Source organism: Leptosomus discolor, chromosome 3 (assembly GCF_034619465.1).
Source record: "Leptosomus discolor isolate bLepDis1 chromosome 3, bLepDis1.hap2, whole genome shotgun sequence".
NCBI lineage: Eukaryota > Metazoa > Chordata > Aves > Leptosomiformes > Leptosomidae > Leptosomus > Leptosomus discolor.
The window spans coordinates 66,760,074-66,783,908 of NC_141393.1; the positions used below are offsets into that span (position 1 = coordinate 66,760,074).

At 40.7% G+C, this 23,835-nt stretch overlaps 1 protein-coding gene across 3 annotated transcripts in view; it reads right to left on the reverse strand.

Annotated features, from left to right (window-relative positions):
- The window catches only part of SMG7 (SMG7 nonsense mediated mRNA decay factor), a 34,785-nt gene extending 11,341 nt beyond the window's left edge, over positions 1 to 23,444 (reverse strand). For 2 of the 3 annotated variants that reach the window (XM_009950322.2, XM_009950323.2), the window contains exons 1-14: positions 23,417 to 23,444; positions 20,010 to 20,127; positions 18,918 to 19,050; positions 15,413 to 15,584; positions 14,490 to 14,561; positions 13,294 to 13,444; positions 12,807 to 12,942; positions 10,535 to 10,697; positions 9,210 to 9,366; positions 6,165 to 6,235; positions 5,789 to 5,849; positions 5,022 to 5,141; positions 4,489 to 4,777; positions 492 to 636 (exon numbers count right to left, since the gene is read on the reverse strand). In XM_009950322.2, the coding sequence (XP_009948624.1) occupies positions 492 to 636; positions 4,489 to 4,777; positions 5,022 to 5,141; positions 5,789 to 5,849; positions 6,165 to 6,235; positions 9,210 to 9,366; positions 10,535 to 10,697; positions 12,807 to 12,942; positions 13,294 to 13,444; positions 14,490 to 14,561; positions 15,413 to 15,584; positions 18,918 to 19,050; positions 20,010 to 20,127; positions 23,417 to 23,423 (1,795 nt within the window). In that variant the 5' untranslated portion in view covers positions 23,424 to 23,444. Of the gene's footprint in view, positions 1 to 491; positions 637 to 4,341; positions 4,778 to 5,021; positions 5,142 to 5,788; positions 5,850 to 6,164; positions 6,236 to 9,209; positions 9,367 to 10,534; positions 10,698 to 12,806; positions 12,943 to 13,293; positions 13,445 to 14,489; positions 14,562 to 15,412; positions 15,585 to 18,917; positions 19,051 to 20,009; positions 20,128 to 23,416 lie in introns of all 3 variants that reach the window. The other variant, XM_009950319.2, reaches the window with a different exon arrangement.
- Between the last annotated feature and the right edge of the window lie 391 nt (positions 23,445 to 23,835).

Consider the following 23,835-nt stretch of genomic DNA (forward strand, 5'->3'; position numbering starts at 1 on the left):
ACAGGAACATTCCATGACAAAATGGGAACATGCAATGCAGCAGCAACAGTAAATAAGATCACACAAATTACAGCCTAAAACATGAGCACCACTACAAAAGAAACTGAGCTTTAAAGAAGAAAGGGTGTGATTGATCTTTTGTAATGGAGTCCTATGCACAAAGAATGCTTCCTCCTGAGGCAGCAGAAGACTTTGTCATGTTTTGACTAACTACAGAAACAGCCTACTGTTAAGTTCCTTGATCTCACACCCACTAACCAAGAAGGAAGGTGGCAGATTTCATGACAGACCTTGATTCCAAAGCCTAAAGAATCTTGTTTATCTCACTTCAGTTCTGCTATGCTGCTCCTTTACTACTTTGCAAGATTCTCAATGTGAGAATGCACGTTCATTAAAACAGCACCTACCTTCAGAGGCTGTAACAACCACTATTACGGGATTTTCTTTACAGGCAACAGTAAACCACACTTCAAAAGAACAATGCAAATTACCTGGCCGGCTAGGAAGGGGAGGGAAGGCTCCTGGGTGATGAATGGGGATGAACTGAGAACTGCTGGCCTGACTTGGAGTCTGAGTTACAGGTGTTTTCCTGGCTTCAGACACTGGAGTCTTCCTCATCTCTGTCTGGGATTTCACCTAATGCAAAAGAAAGTAAGACGAAATTAGATAACTTCTCTAATTGCCCACATCCACGTCTCAAGTCAAAAAAAAAAAACAAACCAACTCTCAGATTGTCTGAGAGATTATGTTCTTTTCCTTAAGTAATTGTGAGAGGTTTGGAACACAGAACCCAGTTCCCTCCTTACTGATCTCAGGCAGGTTACCCTGCCTGTCCTCAGGCACTCCTTGCCTCACAAAAGCACTCTAAGGATATCTACCCAGAAGATGCAACAGGCTCCTTCTCTAGCAAGAGAGTGGGAAGTGGACATAATAATAACCTCAGATCATACAAAGAACTTAGCACACTGCTCACCTGCAGTGCCTTAAAAACAAAACAGAGTGCAGATGCTATTATGCTTCTCCTAGGGCACTGCTTCAACCTAACTCATGCTACTTACCTGCACAGCATCTTAAAAAACACACACTACCATGTTCTTCCTAGGGAACTTTCAGCCTACTCCATACAGTGATGTATATGCAAACTCCTGCACACTATGAAATTCTTTCGACTGAGAACATACAAGACAAACAGCAGAAGTGCTTAATCTGTTTCAGTTTACTGTGCAACTGCTGTATGTTCTGTTAAAAGAGCTGCACCAGTTAAAGGCAGAGAGAAGAATGTAATGTAATGTTTACCTGATTCTGAGTCTGCTGCAGTCTGGGTCTTCCTGGAGAGGAAGACAGAGGGGAAGACTACTTTCCCTTTTGTTCAGCTCAGCAGAACTGCCTGGAATGCAAGATGGAGCAGGCAGGAAAAAGACAGCAAGCAAGGAACCCGGGCAATACAGAAAGAGCCCAGCAGCAGACCTAATGCCAAGCCTCAAAAGGTGATTGCAAGAAAGGGTTTTATCAGGGACCAAATAAAAAAAAAATACAAACCAACCAAACAAAAACTGTGCGGGGTTTATTTCAACATTTAGTGCTGCTGACTTGAAAGGAGTTAGAGGGCAGGTCTTTTCTGCCAAAATACAGTAGTAAAGGGGTAAATGCATTCAAACGCTTTAAGTTCTTTCACAAGTAATTCTGAATTTCCCCATTTAGAAATAATGGGAGTGTAGTCTATTTTTTTGCATTTAATTAAAAAAGTAGATTGTAAGATTGGGAGGTTTAGGTGTATTTTTAAATCTCCCACTAAAAAAAGTCAGGAGGGAACTCCACCTCAAGGTTCTGGCTGATGCTAAGCACCATGAATAATGCAGCCCCTGCTCATGCCACATCTATTCACTGCCCACCTTTGCCCTTCATCACATTCTGTATATTCAATTTACATTGTGCTGTTCCTTTTTTCCTCCCCAACAAGCCAAGCATTTTTACAACCCATACTGAGAGCTATGCATTCTTTTCTAGCAACATAGGAGAATTCAGAGACACTCTTGCTGCCATGGGATTTCAAAACATCAGCTCTAGTCCATCATAAACTCAAAGACACTATAACACATTTCCAAAGGTGGCTTCCAAAAGGCCCCTCTGCATGATTTATAGTTAATGTTTAAAACCTAACTAACTAGAATTGATTAACCAAGACAGACAAATTTGAGTTACTCCCCTGCTTCTACTTGACCTCACCTCATAAGCGTCAATACCATCAAATACTTACTCCCCCAGTGGTCCTAAGGGTTGCTACACAGTGCATGAGAGAAGCACTATTTTGTCACAATGACCTCTTAAGAGTATGTTACACCTTAAGTCTGCATTAAACATTCCTCGACACCTAACATTATTTTCCCTAGAAAGCAGAGATTCAACTTACGTCATACTTTCATGATCCTGCCTGAGCGTGCAAGTTTTCCACTTATCTGTGAAACACGACTAATTACTTTGTATAACATTCTTAACATTTTTGCTAAGTAAGAGCTGCAAACATCTGTAACATTTGGGCTTTCAAAGGCAATGAACTATGAAGAGATAAAGCCTGAAATTTCCACGAAGGCCAAAGCAGAGCACTAACAGACCACCAATCAGTACAAAGCCTACGCTGGTTTCTCAGTCAGGAGGAAGCAAACCCTCCCCGTATTCTGGAGTAGGTCTGAATAAGTCCACCAAACTACATCAAAAAAAGGCATTTAAACTGAATAGTTGCCATAACAAATACAGCTGATGGAACTAAAAAGTGAAAATTAATTTCTATTCAACATGAGAAGAAGAGTGACCAACCACATCACAACAGATTCTGCTACAGCTGGGTTTGAAGTAAGTTTTTCCTGGGTTTGTTATCTCTTCAGACTAAGACAAGCAAACATCTGATAAATCAGCTGGGTTAAAATTAAAATATCTTCCCTATCCAAAAAACTACACATACTTCTCAAAAGATCCCACGACTTTTATCAGCCTCAAGTGCTTATTTTGCAAGAGGTGCATAAATACCAAAATTGGGAGTTGTGTTCAGGCCCGCAACCACATTCCAGATGTGTTCAACAAATAAGAAACCTGCTATTCTAACTCACCTATGTTGGTCTTCAGATACCAGACTTCTGTTCGGTGACTCACAAATGATTGCCACAGTTTCTGTAGGCTACTCCCCTTTACCCGCCTTGGTAGGACCCCCTGCAAAGCACGTTCAGCCCTTCCATTTCATAACGATCATGTTTAACAGCAAATAATCAGGAGGCGAACAAGAAGAATGATCCAAGGGTCCTAACAACACAAGCTGGAAAGACTGAAAGAGCTGATTTGTCTAGCCTAGGGAAAACAAGACCTCAATTACACAGGCCTTCAGAACACTTGCAAAGAGGAAGACCTAAATTATTCTGCAGACCTATCCTTGGAAGTAGCAATAGGCTTAGACAGAGGCAAGGGAGATGAAGTGTATTAGGAAATAATTTCCACTTGCAAGAACAGTGAAGAACTGACACAGTTTCTCTAGGGAAATAATAGAGTCTCCATCACTATCATCAAATGCCTCCAGATGTCATCAGGGAATGACTGAGATGCAGCCAAACTATCCAGGATCAGATCAGATCAACCCTGAAACTCTCTACCCTTACTACAACTTGATGGAAATCAGATCAGTAAACTCACTATTTACTTATGAGGTGAGCATTTTTGTATGTAATGCTCACAGAAACAGAGGAAAAAAAGCATGCCTCAAAAGATACAACTGATAAAAGAGCAACTGATGTGAAAACCAACAATTTTGAGGAAGCATCTGAGCACAGATTTTCATTTTAATAGCAGTGTGGCTTTCCTTACTTCCACAGAGGGTCACTTGACTGCACACACAGTATGGAGGATCTTACTCCACGTAAACAACTGGGTGCTTTTGTGATGCATTTAATTTATTGAATGTGCACAAGTCAACTGAACCAAAAATGCAGAGCACCCGGTTCCTTCACAACAGACCAAGAGCGCGACTAAGACCTGGCCATGTGAACTGCCTTGGTAGCCTGAACAATTTGGGGAATAATAGGTAGAAGTCTGTTTGAGACAGTTAACATCACAAAACCACCTTTCATTGCTCCCTACCTTTTCCTCCCCAACAACTGAGACAGTATCAAGGAAAAGGGCAAAGACCCTTTTCAGAGACCCTAATACACGGTCCTTGAGACAGATACGTTTCTGGGTTTTTTGTGCATTAGCTGTACCTGCAGGGACCACAGCACTGTACTCTATACAAGCAGCAATGGCCCTGACACAAACATGCTACCACTTAAGACGCAGTATCCCTTTGATCTAAAGGCTTACCTGAACTGCCACGTTCTGCTTTCCTGCTTCCTGCATCTTATCCAAGCCACATTTCTTGGTCTCATTCTTTCTTTTATTGTTATCCTTCTTTCCGTCATTCTTATTGGCTACTATTCCTTTGCTATAGTCCCGTCTTTCTCTACCTACATCTTTAGGGGGATAGATTCGCCCTTGCTCTCTGTTCATTTCCCGTGGCTTGATGTTCTCTTTGAACGTGACCATTGGTTTTTCTCCTGCATCACAGTTGTTGTTCAGGCTTCTGCCAGAGGAGAGAACCGATTTGAGTCCAGGGCTCCCATCTGTAGACAGTGGCTCTGCAATAGATGTTTCCTGCAAGGCGAGACTCTCTTTGGCTTCGCTAGGGTCCTCCAGTAATAGTTCTGGGATTTCTGTCAAAAACAACAGCTTTCCTACCTCATTTTCACATTGAATCAACCTGAAAAAAATCAGAAAGGAATTGAAAAGCAAATACATTGCTCCAAGTACATTCCTTATCATAATCAGTCTATGAAGCAATGGCATGCTGACCCACAGAACATGTGATTAGCACTGTCAGCATCTTGTATTCACATTATATCTAATTGCTGTGTTGAACAGGGAGAAAAATAACATTCAACACTGGCACCTGTGTTACCGAAGCTTACAGCAGCAAGTGAAACAGAGAAGCTACTTGCAGCTACCTTGGCTGGTTATCAGCAATCCATTTGCCTGTGAAGATCAGACGCTGTTGTCGTATCCGACGCTGCTGCCCTTCCTTATCTCCTGTAATTGCCTGGTGGCCTTTAGAAAAATCCAAGTTCCTAGTATTGACATAGAAGAGAGAATAATATTAATTACACAATTACCCTCTGCAACATCACATTCCTTTAGAAATAAAACTGGTCAGCAGCTACTCTTATCAGCTGTGAAATTTCACCAGATACTATTCAAAATATGACTGTTACAGACATCTGATTTCCAGACCCAATTCTCTTCTGATAAGATGCATCTACACTAAAGAGGTTTGGTGGGTTCTTTTAAAAAAGAAAATCCGCGTGATAATCAAAATCACAAAAATAGTTGAGTGAATATATCTAATATTTATTCAGCATTTAGTGCATGACGTTAGATACAGGATACAGTTAAACACAGAGTAAAAACCAGCAAAGTAAAACCACATCAAGCAGTTTTCACATAAAAGTATTCTTTTCCTCACTTGTTAAATTTTTCCTTTTCAAATTTACTGGTCTGAAGACTACAGAAGAAAAACAAAAAAAACACGAGCAACATAAGCTCACGACCTTCCCTAGAGTTTTGCTATATTGTCTATTATAGTAGTTTTAAGGAGACACCTATATCAATCCATACAGTAGTAGGTATTCATAAATAAGATATTGCAGAGAACAGTTCAATGTCTACCAAAATAGTGACATCAGCAAGAATACAGTCTCTTCCAGCTGTCACCCACCTGAACGAGGGCCTCAGAGCCAAGAATCCCTGCAACTCAAATTCTTCTGGAAGGGGGGTTGCTGGCAAACAGACAGCAAACAGTGTAAGTGCAGCATCATAAGTAGATACCTCAGCAAGGTCACTATACACAGTAAAGCCTTTTATTAACATGCTGAATTGTACTGGTCCACCCTGCAATCTCAGGAGCTCAGGAATGATAAAGTAGTGCTGAGCAGTCTTTGCTCAAGAAAGCAACATTTGCAAAGTATTTGTATGCACTAACACTAGAAGACAACTTGCTCCTTTATTTGCTCTTCAACTACAATTCCCCAGAACATCAGAAAAAATGTGCATAGTTCCCAGTTCTTTACAGCACACACTAGAAGTATCCTTACCATTATTATTGGATAGATCTTCTTCATGAGGCTGGAAGCTGTTTAGAAGAGAAATCAGCCAGGGCCATATACTACAAATCAAAACAGACAAACCATACATGAAAACAACAAAACATGGAATCTATTTGGCTTACCAACAAAACACTGAACTCTGTTACATGGTCATGGCTTCCGTTAATCCTCTGATGCCCAAGAAAAGGTAAAGTTTCTCTCAAGTGTCAGGGAAAAGACCACTTTCTTGAAAAAATTAGTATTTTTTTTTTTTTAAAAAAAAATCAGTCTAAAGTTACAAAGGAAGCCAGGCTCTCACAGCATAGTGTTCATCATCCAACAAGTCAGAAAGCCTTCTATAAATTTAACTAGACAAATCTATTGCATGAGAAAAAAATTAAGAGAACCTGTTTGCAACTCATGTTTTCCAGTCCAAAGCTGACTGCTCTCAAAGGACAGTAAATTAATCAGTTGGGGAGGCAAACCAATGAAGATACAGCTGTAAGCACATACTTTTGTTCTGCAAGCTTTAACACTATACTGTAGCACTGAAAGTTACAAGAAAGGTGAGGTCTAAGTAACAGTTGCATTGAGCAAAACCATTAAACTAGAGATTAACCAGCAGTCTCCCTGCCTTGCACTGGCAATACCAGTACAAGCAATGACTGGAAGTTCTTTACAAAGGCCCTGGAGCAAATACTTTAAAAGTCTCAGTGATCAATGCACAGGTGGTTAACATTTAACTACCACCAACAGGTTACTTGCTCCTATTTTTCAAAAGCTCCAACCCAAAAGGCTAAGCATCTTTCTTCTGCTTTAGTGATGGTCACCTAGTCCATGAAGGCAACAGAAAACCATTTTGGGAAGGTGTCCGATATGCTCAGTGTTAGTGAAATGAATCTGCCCTCCCTCAGCAAGGCCTTCAGACATCATCCAGCACCTGGATTGGAAAATGCAACACACACCTCAAAAGCCTGAGGTCAGCTGCTTTCCTGCATTGCCACAGGGACTGGAAACGTCATGTTTATGCTTATTCTCAACACTAAACTAAGCAATATCTCCCTCCTGTGACTGACAAGGAACAGAAGGAGGAAAGAAAAGAGGGTGCAAGTCTGTTGCAACTTACAGTAAATTGCAGTCTTCCTGTACAACTTCTCTTACTCACAGTAAGAGATCTCTAAAAAATGTGATGAGTGACATATGTAAAAATCTAGACCTAATATGGCTTCCATAGGGCAGGTTTGAAAAACTCATTTTCAAAGACAACACACTAATATTGATAGTCATTTCTGTCCTCAGTTCTTGCCTTCAGATTCATCTAATTTTTCTAGGTAAACACGTTTCCTTCCTATTTCAGTTGCTTATTCATTTTGGGGGAGGATTAATTCATTTTCCTGCGGATATACACAGAGTGAGAACAACTGAAAGTTAAAAAAGGATAAGGATTATTTCTTGAACCAAAAGCAGAATTAAGTATGAATTCAGAGTAGGGAAGACTTTTCAATATAAAACAGACATCAGGTTATTAAAACAAGCCAATAAAAGTGTGTGCTTTTGAATTAACTTTCAAGTTCACCCCTGCATTTTACAGCTGTTTGCTGCCCACTTTACAACTCTACCGTACAATGAGTACCCGAGAACACCATGTTATCACACCACAGCTTTAACAAACAGGCATGTGCTTCAAAGAGAGCCTGATAGTTTTATGGGCAGAAGGACCTACTCTGGCTAACTCAAAATATACATTCAACACCTAAGATTCTTTTTGATACTCCATAAATTACTGTCGGCATCTTCTCTCTGCAAGGACTACTTTATACTAAGTACTTATCCTCCCTATTAAAATACTGGTATAAAGTCTTCCTTCAGAATATGTATACATTAATACTTATTACCATCTCAAAACAATTTGTGAACTCTTGTTTTCCTTGATCTTGCCTTCAGGAATTCCAGAATTGGAGTTCCCAAAGCTCCAGGGCTTCAGGCTTTGCAAAAGTTTGAGTGAGTCTCACCACTCATTTAGCACATTGAAGTTATAGGGACCCTGTTCCCCATACATTACTTACAGAAAAAGTAAGCCTTGGCTAGAATCACATCTTACATCACACACTGTCAAGAAAGAGCTGAAACTGAAACGGTTGTCAGGCATTGGAATAGGCTGCCCAGGGAGGTTGTTGAGTTGTCATCCCTTGATGTGTTTAATGGTCGTTTAAATGTGGTGCTTGGAGATATGGTTATGGGGTGTACTTGGTAGAGTAGGGTTGAAGGTTGGACTTGATCTCAAAGGTCTTTTCCAACCTGAATGACACTCTGATTCTATAAACCACTGTGGCACACTGCACAAGATCAGCTAAGCAAGCTAGTTTCAGTTTCACACTGTTTTCCTTAGAGTGGCCATCCTAGGAAAAATATTCATCAAGTTGTGTCAGTAACAGTCACTCTGATCTGAGGAAACATCTTACAGGTCAGAAACACTTTACTGAATTGCTATAATTCATGAAAAGTTAACAGGCCATAAACAAAGTTGGTGAGTTTTGAACTATTTAAGCCTAAATTTATGAGGCTGAAGTGAGAAATCAGAGACATAGTCCAGAAGAGTAATGCCTGTGCTGACATTTCAAGACCTCCTCTACTAAATGCAATTTAATTCCTGGATGATGAACCAGGAAAACTGTATTCTAGCACTGCCCAAGAGACAGCTTAATGCAGGAAATTAAAACAAATATTCTCCTGCCACCTACCTCAATAAATCTGAGAAATCGTTACAATAGATTAGACTGAGGGTACACTCAACAATTATGCTCAAGTCAGACATTACAAAGTAGATCCCTCTGATCTCAAAAAAAAAGTTACATGCAAACCTAAAGCAAATTAAAACAGTGAACTTGCTCATGTAGCCCACAAATCTCATGTTTTGTTTTACGAACTTTTTTGCACAGACATTCTCTACCATTTTGATGTCTGCAATAATGAGTTGTACAATCACTTTTCCCACTACTTAAGTTATTATTACTTTATGCAATCAAATGTATCAAAAGAAAGATTAACACTCACTACCGTCTTTCATCAACCACTGCCTCCTGGAAAACACTGGGCCTAAGTTTCAGCCAGTCCATTGAAACTTTCACAGCTGGAAGAGGATAGGCAGACCCAGAGTCCTCCTGGTAGTCATTTTGTAAAGGACACTTGCACAGAATTCCAAGAAAGGACACTAGAAACAGAGCAGGAAAAAAAAACCACACAAACAAAAACCCAAAGGATGAGGGAATGACACTTTAAAGTTGAACAAATAACCTAATCAAACACATCCCACCCATAAACCCCTATTTTTAAGTGCTAGTTCTTTAGAACAAAGCAGCCCAATTATTTCATCTTAAAAAAATCCACTAGCAGATCAGAACTTTTTTTTTTCCAATAGTTTTCTACAATAAAGCAGAATCTTTGTGGAGCATCGTCCTCCCCCCAACCCGTTAAGTGTCACAACAAGTAATTCTGGTAAGTTAACAAAATCCAGTGAGACAAGCCCATTACGAAAAATATTCATTCATTTATTTATTAGAATTTATCAACTCAACCATCTATCTGCATTTTATCCACTTTCCCAGGTTAGCAGGCACACAAATCCACGACAGCTAGCTCTGTAGGCAGGCACCCAGCTCAGACCCATTAGGGCACACAAGCTGAGAAACAGTAACCACACCAGTGCGACCGTGGTGCATTCAGAATCAAGCCCAGGCTGGAATCTAGCAAAATTCAGCTATTCAGAAAATCAGGTGTTTCTGAACAAGGCCAAGCTGATCACAGGCTGGATCAGGTTAAGCAAATCAGCATTAGGCAGCTAGAGTCTAGAATGCTCTGCACTCCCCCTTATCTCCCAGCTGGTATTACCAAGAGCACAGAAGCAGTTGAGGTCCTAGTTCAGTCAGCTTGAACTTCAGTCCTGTAGAGTCAGAACAGGCTCCATTCAAAGCAACTCAAACCGCATTGCGGCCAGCTGCAGAAGAGCCCCTCATGTGTGGTACTACCCACTGCCAAGCAAGATCCAACCTTGTACCCAAGTTAAAATGCTCTTTCAGAACCAGAAAAAAAAAATGCAGAGTTCTGTAAGAACTACTACTTCAAAAGGAGTAAGATGTAGAAAAAAGATGCAGAGTTCTGTTCAAAAGGAGTAAGTCCAGGGGACATAAATCCAGCGTTAGTCAGCATTGCTAGACATAAACGATCCTGCATGACCATCTTCTCCCTTAATTTTCTCCCGTAACATCTGTTCTCATCACTTACCTCACACAACCATTAAACTACATACTGACAGCAAACTACCAACGGATCCCATATAAAAACAAAAGATAAATACAAAAATCATTAATTTTCATACTTACTGAAGAGAGCCAGTAACTGTGTCCAGCAGAGCTGCTCATCCTGGCTGTAGCTGTGCTGCTCCGTTTCATTGCTGAAGTCTCGCAAGTGATGCAGTTGAAACAGATTGATAACAGTAATATGTACTAACTGCTGAGAATTGAAGGCCTTTTGGAATAACAACCTCTGCAACAAAGACACATGTACAAAGTACGTATATTTCTGTGGCAAAGCACACACTTGAAAGCACTAGTTGCTACTTCATTGCCTGACTAATGCTTCTGTGCTGAAGGCAATATTCATTCTAGATTTTATTTTCAGGTCACCCCTATTAGCACGGCACTAGGCTTCCCAGGAAAACATGGGCAGGTGTCCACTATTGAGCCCACAGTCTTTGTTCATACACCAACTCATATGCACAACAAATCAACACCCCCTTGGATATGGTTCTCTTTCAAAGCAAGTGTGACTATGTGCAATGACAGCATTGCAATGCAACTGCAAGAATTGCAGAGGCATGTATAGCCACTGTATTTTTCAGTCTTTCCAAAAAGCAGCATGGAGAAGGTGACATTTTAAAAAACACACCCCAGGCAAATTTAACTACCATGTGGTTACATATTAAAGATTAATTCCACAGCTGACTTCATGGGTCATAGAATGCCATGGTGGACTAAAATAGCATGAGCTATTTACAAACGCATTTCAGTAACTATGCTGTAAAAGACACCTTTCACAGAACAGGAAAAGAAACTTCAACACTTTTTTTGGACCATTGCGAAGAAAAGGAGATATGCTAAAGCATAACCAATTTATCTTCAGACACAATATTCAGGGAGGCAAGTGGATTAACAAGCATAAGCATCAGGAAAAAGTTTGAGCTCCATGTTCAACCTTGATTTTTAGTTAAGGGCATGAAGCACTCTACAGCCGACAACTCAAACTGGCAAAACAGTCAGCAGCAGAATCGTAAGCCTGGCTGAACACTCCTAACCCTACAACTGCTCTCCTCATTCAGAATTAAAATCAGCCACAAAGTTAAAAAGTTATTATCCACCATACAGCCAATTCACATGTGCATTCAACCCATTTAAGTCAGAATTCTGAGTTGCTCTCTAGTAAATTAAGCCTTATCTTGCATAGTATAAGCAAAAAAGTAATCTAAGCCACAAAGCAGGGCTCAATTAGCTCTCTTAACACCCTGGATCGGTTAAGAAAAATAAGACTGTTCCACATGCCTGAGCAATGCTCATAATTATTGATTACAAGAAGCACTGTGGAAAGAGTAGTACTTGTTCAACAGCCAACAGCACACAGAGACACAATTATTTAATTTTGAAACAACATTATTTTGAATCACAGCATTCAAGCAGCTCACATTCAAAGCTCACACAATTCACAACAAGTTGTGGTTTTTTTTGTTGTTGCTGTTGGTTTTAAGGAATGTTTGGACCTATCTCTAGCAGCCCAATTCAGTGTAAAAATGCAAACAGGCACTGTAAAGAACATTGGTAGTTCTTTATATTGCTAAGACCATCTCCCTCTTTCTTACTTCAGAACAGCATCTGCTACACTCGCTCTATTGAACATCTCCATACTACCTGCTTGTTTTCCACAAATGAAGATGCGGAAGCACAGCAGCTACCAAAAAGCACGTAACAGTTTATATAAAGTCCACTTTGAAATTATACTAACTTGTATAAATACCTCACAAAATTCTCTTTGTTTCAATCTTTGCTATATTGTCCAACTTAATGAGCTGGCTACATAATTAGTGGATACTCCTGGATTTTCCAGAGGAAACATGTTTTGAAGAGTTCTAGTCTACACACAAATTAAGGTTGGACTGGAACATTGTTTTTAAAGGCAAACCACTGACAGGAGAGGCAAGTTAGCTAATGAAGACTAAAAGCAGCCTTAATAGCCAGTGGGAGTAAATGAACGTCATCCAACAATGAAGCTCTCAAAATACCTTGGGCAACTAAGTCAAGACTTCCCAGATGAACCAAGTGCTTTTCACAAGTATCCAAGAATCATCCAGATTAAAGAGCAGAAAATCAACTACAATTATTGATTTCTCCGGTATTTCCACCAATAATGCAGCACATGTCAAATGGGTCAATAGAAGTCAATAGAAGTATCCACTGTTAGCTGCAATGCAAACCTTCCAAAACTTGCTACTTGAGCTTCCTGTATTTTAGCATGTGAAACATTTATTACTGAACTGTAATTTTGGAACTCAGCTGCTAAAAATACTCTCCTCAATACACTAATTAATATGTTGTTAGAACTAACCTTGAACTGTTCTTCCAGCTTTTCTCGAAGAGGGCTCAGCTTCTCCAAGCTCTTACTCAGGTACACATGGCCATGGAATTTAATAAACGCCTTGATGAAGTCAGACACACTCCATCGAGTCTTCACCTCATCACGACTACATTCAGAACAGAAATACCTGACTTCAGTCTCTGGAATTAGACACAGCTGCACATAACATTACAAACCTTTTCTATAGAGTTCAAGAAAGGAGGAATGTCCATGAAAAGCTACTTTTTCATGTTGGCACAATATGCTACTTCCTGCATTCGTTATTCACACTCAGGAACATCCCAGCCACAAACTATTCTTTGTTCCATACATGTGTAAGGATGCTCTGACACCTTCCTCTGAGGTTGAGGAACTTCTGTTTCTACTATCAAATATTAATCACTTCCGGCAAGGGAGATATGTATGGAAGAAATCTCCTCCATCTTCCCAAGCAGAACTGTATTATGCTTATTCTTACCTTTCCAGTGCTTTAGAAAGTGCTTTTTGTAGGTTAGTGGAGGCAGCTGGGAAAGGAAACTTCACAGCAATGCTTCTGCAGTAGTAGAAAATTGTGGTCAAGTGATCTCCTTTGGAGGAAGCTAGAATAGCCAACTGGTTATAAGGCTGACCTAAGAGAGAAAAAGACAAGCTGTCCAAGTTTTCACGGAGCGAAGCGTGCTAGATTTCAGATTAAGCGTGGTCTCTTGAAAAGGGAGCACAAAGTCCTAAATTCTTCAACAGACAAGGTTCAGATTCATCTCCTGACCCTTTTATTGCAGCCTTGTATCAGTACCACTCAAATGAAAAAGCTTCTAGATTTGTGGTGCAGGTTTTTTGGTTGGGGCTGGGGGTGGGCTGGGTGTGGGGATTTTTGTTTGGTTTTCTTTTTTTCCCCCTCTTTTTTTCCCCACACACATCTTTTAAAGCTGGACCACAAATACGGCATAAGACTTTTGTCTAAAGAAGAAGATACTGTCAAAACCAAGCTTTCACCACCATTTATCTTGATCTATTTGGACAAAACCTAGCCCAGTTTTGCCTTGTGAAGCAAATCTAGCTATCAACAGTTGCTCATTTTTTGCCTATAGAGTAAAAATTTCTGTACTTAGAATATGGAAATTCTTCAGTTACAATAAACTGGCTAAAAAAAAAGTAATTACTGGTTTCAGCAGCCTGGCTCAACAATAATTTATCATTCTCTCCCTACATTTCAGACCACTGTAAGCCTATAGCTAAAAAGCTAGATCCCTGAACTAAAAGAAGCCCTTAATTTGCATGAGCAACTTGAAAAACCCGATTTTAACTACTAAATTTTACAAGGTGGCATGTGAACAAACAATAAAAAAGAAACACTGGTGGTAGGCAAGTTTTCATCAATTGTACTTTACAACATATGAACGTAAAACAGTACAATGTAGCAGCAGTGAAGCCTTGGAGTAAAGCTGTGCATTATCTTTGTTCCTAAATCTTCACAAAAAGGAGACAAGTGACACAGATCAGGCAAATAACTATTATCTAAATGATTTACTGACAAGTCAGGCTTTGTTGCATGATTATTTTGGGTATTTGGGAAGGGATGTTTATAAAATCCCAAGTTCTCAACTGCCACACAAGAAAAGCAATACTCCAAATGTTCCCTTGGAATTATGAACCTAAAAGGTATCCCAGACTCACCATTAGAAGGGACAAGCTGAGCTGCATGTCTGTAGTAAGACTCTGCCTGGCTGGTCTGATTCCTATAGCGAGCTAAGAACACAAAACAACCACCAAGTTGAGGCACAAAATTCAACTCTCCTGCACTTACTTTAATAAAACCCAGTTTCTCTGAAGAGCATTTTGCTATTATTTTAGAAGTAAGTGTCAGACGAACATAGAATTACACCAAACAGCACAAAGAGTCAGCACGTTGACTTTTGAGATGGCTGTTTTTCCTCAGATCCTATGTCACAGCTTATCAGTTCCTAGGTAGAAAGATGCTGTGCCAATAGCATCACATCCAGAGAGCTACAAGTATTTTTCATGTTTCTTTGCACAATCAGCAGCTAGATCTACTTTTAGGTTGTTCCAAAAGCAATTGCAGATTCCTGGGAAAAGAGAACTTTCTACAACACAGAATTCTACTCTAATCAACAAAGAAATAAACCTGTTGAACTTAAACGAAGTTTCTTTTTTGCATTATGAAAGCTGGATTTCTAACTGTTGCCTTTGTACATAAGATCTAAAAGTAATGTTCTGAAATGGAGAAGTATGCTAGCCTGCTGCAACAAGCTTTTGTAATAGTTACTGGTTTCAACATTTCACTACACCTACCAGCTATAACATGATTAGTGTGCTAGAAGACAGACTCTAGCAAATCACTAGAAAGCTAGTGATTAACTGTCTCCATGCGTAAATGTGTAACATTAGAAAATTCTAACAGCATTACTTTCCAGACCTTTCCCCCTGCAGCAGCCACCAAACATACAATCAGCTACTGGCTACTAATTTGGAGTACACTTGCACTAGCAGTTGCTCATGTTATATACAGATCCCTCTTCGTGAGGGCTGAACACAGGTAGAACTTGATGTCCTACCTCTTTTTTCCTTCAAAAACTCACCGATATCTCCCAGGTGGACAAGGCAGTGCTGGCAGATGTAAGAGCAGGAGCTAGATTGCGGCTTCACTATGGCGCTGGTAGGCGTCTGTTTATTGCTAATGATCCCCAGCTGGGAAGACTTTACACGACATGGCAAGTCTACATTAAAAACTGTGCACAATTCCTGTAATAACTAGAAAAACAGGTCTAGTTTAGTAGCAGCTAGAGACAGTAATCAGAAAAGCATTGAAACAACACAGAAAACTAAGAGCATTACTTAGAGGCACGAATTAGCTAAACATATTTAAAGTGAACAAGCCTGGGTTACTGAAAGTGAGACTTCAATTTACATTCTCCATACAGAAGTCATTGAGTTCCATGCTGCATTACTCTGTGCAGAAACATGAAGAGAAGTTTTACTTTTCTTCTGTAAGAAAGAGCTGTGCATCCAAAATCAGTATGCAACTCAATTTGCATGATACCTAAATTACCAAGCATGCATCAGTGGAGACTGACTATCAGACGTCTACAAATATTGTTGTGTTTTGTTTGTTTTCTTGGGTTTTTGTTTTGGTCTGGTTTTTTTGTGTGTGTGTTTTTTTTTTTAAGGTAGGACAGTCAAAAGGAACACAGTCTTTTTTTATACTTTGATGAAGTGACACCATTGTCTGACAAATAATAGAAAGGAATGCCATTCATCCTCCAAAGAAGCTTGTTCCAACACAAGAAACAGCACTACCCTGACTTCAGTTTAAGAAAGAAGTCGGAGCAAAACCAAGCTTGTAGGTAATGCAAGGCAAGTGACTAAGTTCAGTGGCCAAGCTGTCAGTAAATATTTGTGCTAAGCTAACAGTGAGACTCTTTCAAAGAACAAGACATCAGCTACTTGATCAAATATGTCAAAAGCTGATTGAAGTAAAACCTGAACTTTGCCATTCTAATTAGTGCTTTTGAAGTTTTTCCTAATGGACTCCAGCAAATACTCTGGAAAGTAACAGTAAGTGCGTTACTATGTTTGTTCTACTGTTTAACAGGGTTAAAAATGCAAGAATTGACAGGCTTTCTTCCAGCTGAGAACATAGTTTCCAAACAAAACAGACCTGCACCACAGTTCCACTTCCAGATAAAGGCATATAGAAAGCTCAGGGCTGACAGAGATGTGCACTCCATCAATGACTGAAGATGTGATGCAGTGCTTTTGCTTGCTGCAGAAAAAGGTTTGTGTTACACCTCCCTCCCCTTCTGCTCTATTATAGAGTATATAAAAAAAGATCCCCAAACGAGAGGGATCTCAGATGAAAGCTGGATAAAAGAGCGCAACTTGACATCTTCCAACATGCTGAATTACGAGAATTCATGCTCTCTTTCAAAGGTGTCATTTACACAGGCCTTGCAGTTGGAGAGCAAGTGTCTTGCTTGAGCAAAATCTTTAGACTAAAAATGAGACTATTAACATCACAGCAAACAGAGAAAGATGACCCAGTCTGTGGTGCCATACACAAAAAGAGCTAAATTCCCCGATATACTACAGCGACAAGGCTTTTGCAAGACAAACGGTGGAGATGGCAGAAAATCCTTGGCAAACATGCCACAGCCTGTCAAACTGTCTGTTTCAAATAAGAAGCTTCCCAAAGAACAATGCGGGGGGTGGGGGGGCGGGCAGATGCAGGGAAGAATCACACAGATTACAGATTCTGGAAAAAAAAAAAACCCTGAGGTTCCCTTGCAGATGTTCAGAATCAAATCAGGAATTGATACAGTAGGAATGACCTACTGTGTGTTTTGTAATCTGAAGATCATGCAAACTAGCCACGACAGCAAGTCTAGTGAGACAAGTACTTGAGATAGAGGATTCAGCAGTGACAATGTTGCTGAAGCATACACCAAACAAGGGGAAAAAAGAAAGGCAAGTTATCTTTATTAAGGCCGTTATGACACACTGACTCATGCTGCATAATCTAAAAGCTGAAATATAACATTGGAAAGAGTATGGGCAAAACCTGGCAGAAAGGAGTAAATACGTGAACAGGAATCACACCCCTTTTGCAATTAACCAAAAACCTCGCAAATGATACTTAGCTCAAAAGCTCTCAACAATCAGTTTTGCTTAAGGGGAAGAAAAGTTCCTCTAACTGAAGTTTGCAATTCAAATAATTGTTGACAAGAACATAGGATTAACACAGAAGATGTGCTTGTAAGCCTGGGAGTCTTGATAACAAAACCAGCACGACACTACATGTTTTAAGTGCTACATAATACTCCCAGGGACAGCCACCCTACTTAAATGCACAACTGTAGTGAGCACTAAGTCAGGTATTATTCAGAAAAAAGCTGCATTCAAAGATGTATGTAGTATATATACAGTCAGTCCTTAGAAAACATTAACACAATGCTCACCCTCAGCGTCCAGTTACCAGGAAGGGACACAAAGCACAAAACATTAAGCCATCGCACACATCCTCAGTGCACCTGTGTTTTGAAACTCTGTGCGTATTTCTGTTCTTGATTAACTGGAGCCAAGAACAGAACTGATTATCTTTGCTTATCCTTCACTATATAGGGGAATTCTCACATTTCGAAAAATGAAAAGGAATTATGACAATGGCCCGCAAATTCATACATAGTAACGAGAAGGCGAACGGGAACTTCCAGAGAAGTGGCAGAAAAAAGAACTAAGAGTACAATGAAATCATCAGTTAACACCTTTGTTTGAAATGAGTTCTAACATGTTTAGGCTTGGGGTTTTTTCTGTGTTGTTGTTACTCTTAGACATTACAATTAAAATACAGAATTCTTCACCACAGATCACTGCAGAGAACAGAGTAAATGGCTTCAAAAGGGACTGCAGAGTCAATGAAGGCTAGATCTCCTAATAGCTAGACGATTCAGATACACAAACTAGCTGAATAAGGCAACAAATGTACAGCCAGAAAGCAAGAGATTAGAGCAGGAAGTATCGTTTATTTTCCTGCTGCTTAATGCTCCCTCTGAGCAGTCACAGCAGACTACTGTAAAAGACAGAATATGGGGCTAAATGGACCTTTGATCTTACCCAAAGCAGTGGGTTTCAGGCTTTAAAGCAGATTCTATTAGAACGGAACTTAAATTGTTGCCATGTTTTCATGGAGAACCAAAACAACTACAAGATTCACAGAAGTTTCAGAGCAACTCGAGTCTGTGGCTATTTAAAAGAATGCACATCACCAGCTTTGTAGACATGTTCCACTGAGAGCACGTCTTAGCAAGGTATACTGCTTGATCCAGTACATCAGTAGTTTCCTACGCTGAGGGAAAAGAACAGATTTCACCCACCTAAAACTGATCCTCCCGCCCTTCCTCAAAGAGATTACATGCTGGTATGACATTGGAGCTCACCTCTCAGGAGCAGTTGCTGGAGCAGCACAGGAGGTCTGACAGACAAAGCTTTGTAAAGGACCCACACGCAAGCAGCATAAGGCTGAAGCACACTTGCTTCCAGACTATGCAAACACACCACAGCCAACATATTTTTTTTTTTGCAACTCACCTGTGTGTAGAAGCCACTAGCTGCCTCTAAGAACAGAGAAAGGTTCGCCTGAACTTCACTCCGATTTGGATTTGCTCTATTTTTTGCCTGACCTTGTAGCGTCGTGATCTGATTTTTAAAGGCATGATTCCAACTGAAAACAAAAGAAGCATTTTCTTTTTCATTTTGGAAGTGTCTTATGCAGATGGCACAAGCAACAGGAAAGACTGTTTAATTACATAGCATCAGACATGGAAATGAAGAAGAATAAAATCCAGCCAACATTCAGACTACAAAAAAATGTTAAATATTGCAGAACTACCTTTCCTCATTTCTCAATTACAGAAACAGATCCTGATACTATATAGCTAACACTGTAACAGCATTAATATTCCCTTGTAATTGTTTTGTTTTCAGCAGCATAGCTCTCTCTTCTGAAAAGAGGATGTGGGGTATAGAAATTTCAGTTAAAAATCATTCAGCATCTGGAGATATGGACAGGACAACTCAGCCAGCCTATGTATCTTGCTTCCCTCACAGTGCCAGAAGAACCACATCTTTCTCTTAACTAAACCTGTTACAACCCATGTCTGCATCTTAAATGGCAAGGAACGGACTCCGGCCATGGAGAAAAACTCAGCAGGATCTTCCCCTGATACTGGGGTGCTCATGGCATAGTAAGAAAAACGCTCTCCTGATATTCCTCACTCTGCCCAGCCTTATCTCAGAGGGCTTAAAGTGAGGATCTCTGGCAGCTACTCATCTTCTGTTAGACCTTGCTCAAAGCTCCACGTGGTCACTTCAGTCAAACTTCCTCCTTTCTGGAAGCTCCAAACTTCAGCCCTTCACTGACAGCACAGAAGACTGATGTTTCCTCTCTCCCTTCCACCTGTATGACATGGCTGCTGCTAATTGCCAGGTAAAATACTAACCTATCAAATGCTCTTCATCGACTCTGCAGTGCATTCTCATGTTTCACCCACAGCACAGCTCTCATTTTAAAGGAAATATGACAACCATTTCATAGGGCACAATTGCTTTTCCAAAGTCTCAGGATTTCCTGCTCATCAGCCCAGACTACATATACACACAGAAACATATTGAGGTACTTACAGGTCCTGCTCCACTTTTTTATCTAAAGCATATTCCAAATCGGTCACTAGCATTTTCTGATATAAGTCCTGTAGAGCCTGTCTGGATGTCCAGACTTCTGCTGGACCCAGCTTTGAATCTGAGCAACAAAAAGAAAAAAAAACAAAGACATAACAGTTTTTGTAATACTCAAATTTATGGAGTTATTACAATTGATCTTTCACTCATCTATCAAAGGAAAGCACATAGCACAGTGCAAGATAACCAATGCCAAACACCCGCTTGCATCACAATTCATCAGAACAGTGAAATACAAGAACTACAGAGGGACTGAGGATTAACTGATCACTGATTAACTGATCAGTCTCCTACAACACTGAACTAGACACAACGAAAGTCAGTAGCTGGCAAGTTAAAAAAAAAACAAAACAGACAGAAAGAAGTGATTCTCCATAAGTCGTTAAGCTACAGAACTTCTTGCTACTGGATGAATTTAGAAAAATTTCCAGAGTAGCCTGAAAAAAATCAACAGAAGAAAAAGCCATCAAGGGATGCTAAATAGCACACAGTGCCGGGAGCCAACACTGTCGGTATTCAGGAGAACATTGTGGGCAAGTACTACTGCATGCTTGCCGTTTTCTAACTCCTTGGTAGACACCTGCTTTCTGCCACTGAGGGTGAATGCAAACATTGCTTCCTGCTGTCTTGAGTTACAGAGTCCAGTTTCTCATGCCTTGTAAAAATCACCTGAGCTGGGACTGCAGGAGCACAAGGGCTGGGCCTCAGCCCAGAGAACCCATTCTGCTGATGGTGTAGCCACTCCTGCTGGGTCAGACGGAACCAGGTAGTTGTAACATTCCTACAGAGACTACATCAACCAGCTACATGTACTACACCAAGGTGATACGCAAGGCTGAGCATAGGTTCATTATGCAACCTGTTTGTGCTGTGTGGCTGATACATTAATATAAACCATTTCCATTTTCCATAGATACATACAGCTTAAAACACAGCTTGTAGCATATTACAGCATCTGTGGGCTGCACTTTCATGACACATGTGGCAGCATTCAGATTAATTTAAGAATGCTCTCCTGAAAGCACAAAAACAGTCCATCCCCTTTAAAGGTAAGGGAAACAGGTGGAGTAAGAGACCCCCTTGGCTTAACTGCAAGCTTCTGAGTCTGCTCAAAACCAAAAGAGAAGGGTAACAAGAGATGGAAAAGCAGATGAATACCCGTTGAGAACTACAAGGGTATTGCCAGGGCATGCAGAGGTGCTGTCAGAAAAGCAAAAGCTCTCTTGAATTGAAGTTGGCCACAGATATAAAAAAACTACAAGAAAAGGTTCTTCAGGTACATAAAAAACAATTAGAAACACAAGGAAAATACAGGCCTGCTGTTGAACAGAAGAGGTGAATTAGTCACCAACAGTGCTGAAAAGGCAGAGGTTCTCCACACTTTCTTCACCAGCATTGTTGGGCCCAGGCCTCGGGAACAAATATCCGGGCTGATGCAAACAGAGACCCACCATCAGTGAAGGAAGAGATGGTATTTGAACTATTACAGGAGCTTGACCCCTGCAAATTGATAGGCTCAGATATTATCCATCCAAGGGTGTTAAGAGAGCTGGCTGACATGGTTGCAAGGCCACTCTCCATAATCTTTAAGAAGTCATGGAGATCAGGAGATGCTCCAGAAGACTGGAAGGTGGCTAATGTCACCCACATCTACAAGAAGGGCTCAAAGGAGGACCCAGGAAATTATAGGCCCATTGGTCTTACTTCAGCCTCTGGGAAAGTTATGGAACAAATCTTCTTGGGGGCTATCACAAGTCAAATGAAGAACGTGATCGGGAAAAGCCAGCACGGATTCACCAAGAGCAAATTGGCCTTGACAAGCCTGATCACCACCTACAAAGTAACCTGGTTGGCTGATGTGGGCCAAATGATGGACATTGTCCACCTGGATTTCTCCAAGGCTTTTGATACAGTTCCCCACAGCCTCCTCCTAGAGAAACTGATGCATTACAGTCTAGACAAGTGGTTTGTGTGATGTGGGGTGAACTGGCTGATGGGCTGCACCCAGAGGGTGGTGCTAAACAGCTCTTTTTCAAACTGGCAGCCTGTCCCATGTGGGATCGATACTGGAGCCAATGCTGTTTAGTATCTTCGTAAGTGATCTGGATAATGGGATCATGTGTACCCTGATGAAATTTGAGTGAGGAAGTGGACACTGCAGAAGGGAAAGCCACCCTGCAGGAAGATCTGGATAGGCTGGAAGAGTGGGCTAACAAGAACCTTATGAAGTTCAACAAGGGCAAGTGTGAGGTCTTGCACCTGGGAAAACATAATCCAGGAGTGCAGCACAGGCTGGGATCCATCTGGCTGGAGAGCAGCTCTGTGGAAAGGGACCTGGAGGTCCTGGCGGACAAGTTCAATATGAGTGAATAGCATGATGCAGCAGCAAAGAAAACCAACATTATGCTGGGTTGCATCAACAAGGGCATCACCACCAGAAATAAAGTGACTATCCCACTCTACTCTGTGCTTGTCAGGCCACACCTGGAATACTGTGTTCAGTTTTGGTCCCTGCTATACAAAACAGATGTGGGTGGACAGGCCGGAGAGAGTCCAGAGAAGGGCCACAAAGATGATCAAAGGACTGGGAAGCCTGTCATATGAGGAAAGGCTGAGAGAACTGGGTATGTTCATCCTGGAGAAAACAAGGCTCAGGGGAGACCTTATCACCACGTTCCAGTATTTAAAGGGTGTCTACAAAGAAGATGTAGACTCCCTTTTTACAAGGAGTCCCATGGAAAAGACAAGGGGTAATGGATACAAGTTACTCCTGGGGAGATTCCGATTGCACACAAGAGGAAAATTTTTCACAACAAGAACAATCAGCCATTGCAATGTCCCCAGGGAAGTGGTGGATTCCCCAATATTGGACACTTCTAATACTCAGTTGGACAGGGTGTGGGGCCTTCTTGTCTAGACAGTGCTTCTCCCAAGAAAGGTTGGACCAAGTGATCCTTGAGGTCCCTTTCAATTTGGTATTCTATGATTTCCACCACCCAGGTTTCTCAAAATCACCCAGATCCTTGCTAATCCCCAAGTACAGCAGTTCCTGTGGTAGTCTGGACAGGAGTCCCTCAACCTCAAAAGGAGAACACAATGGGAGAAGAGTAGGGGCATCTCCAAATGCTTTAACACACCCAAAGTCAACCTTAAAAATACAAGTTTTTTAGATACAGAAGAGGGACACAGTTGTTAAAATGCTATTTATTTACATACAGAGGACAAACCTCTAACAATGTCACACACCTTCCACAGAATTCTTAGGAAAGACAAGCATAAGGAACACAAAAGAAAAAAAAACCCAGGAATCAAGTATTAGCAGCTAGATTAACTGTATAAAAGGCAATTACCTGTCATGTCAGCCTTCAGGACTTCTGCCTGCCTGTAAGAAAGCAATAAAACAATAAATTAGAACCAGACTGATCAAAATAATTGAGTCGTGTTGAAGCACATTCATGCAACAGTGAGTAGATAAAGTGGGAACAACTCCATAGAGCCTCCCTATAACCCATACTGCTATAGTTCACCCCATGCAGTATCGATTTGAGCTGCTGTTGTTTAACAGTATGATTTCTGCTAATTCATACCATAACAGAAGTCAATTATTCACTTTTCCCTGCTTAGCTTAAGTCTCTTTCAGAAAAAATACAAACTAAAAACGCTTACATCATATTTTAAGCTTTACGTGGCAGCAGTGTCCTGCCAACATTAGTGACACCTGCTTACCTGTAACTGGGAATTCAATATTAACTTTAAGTTGTCACACAAG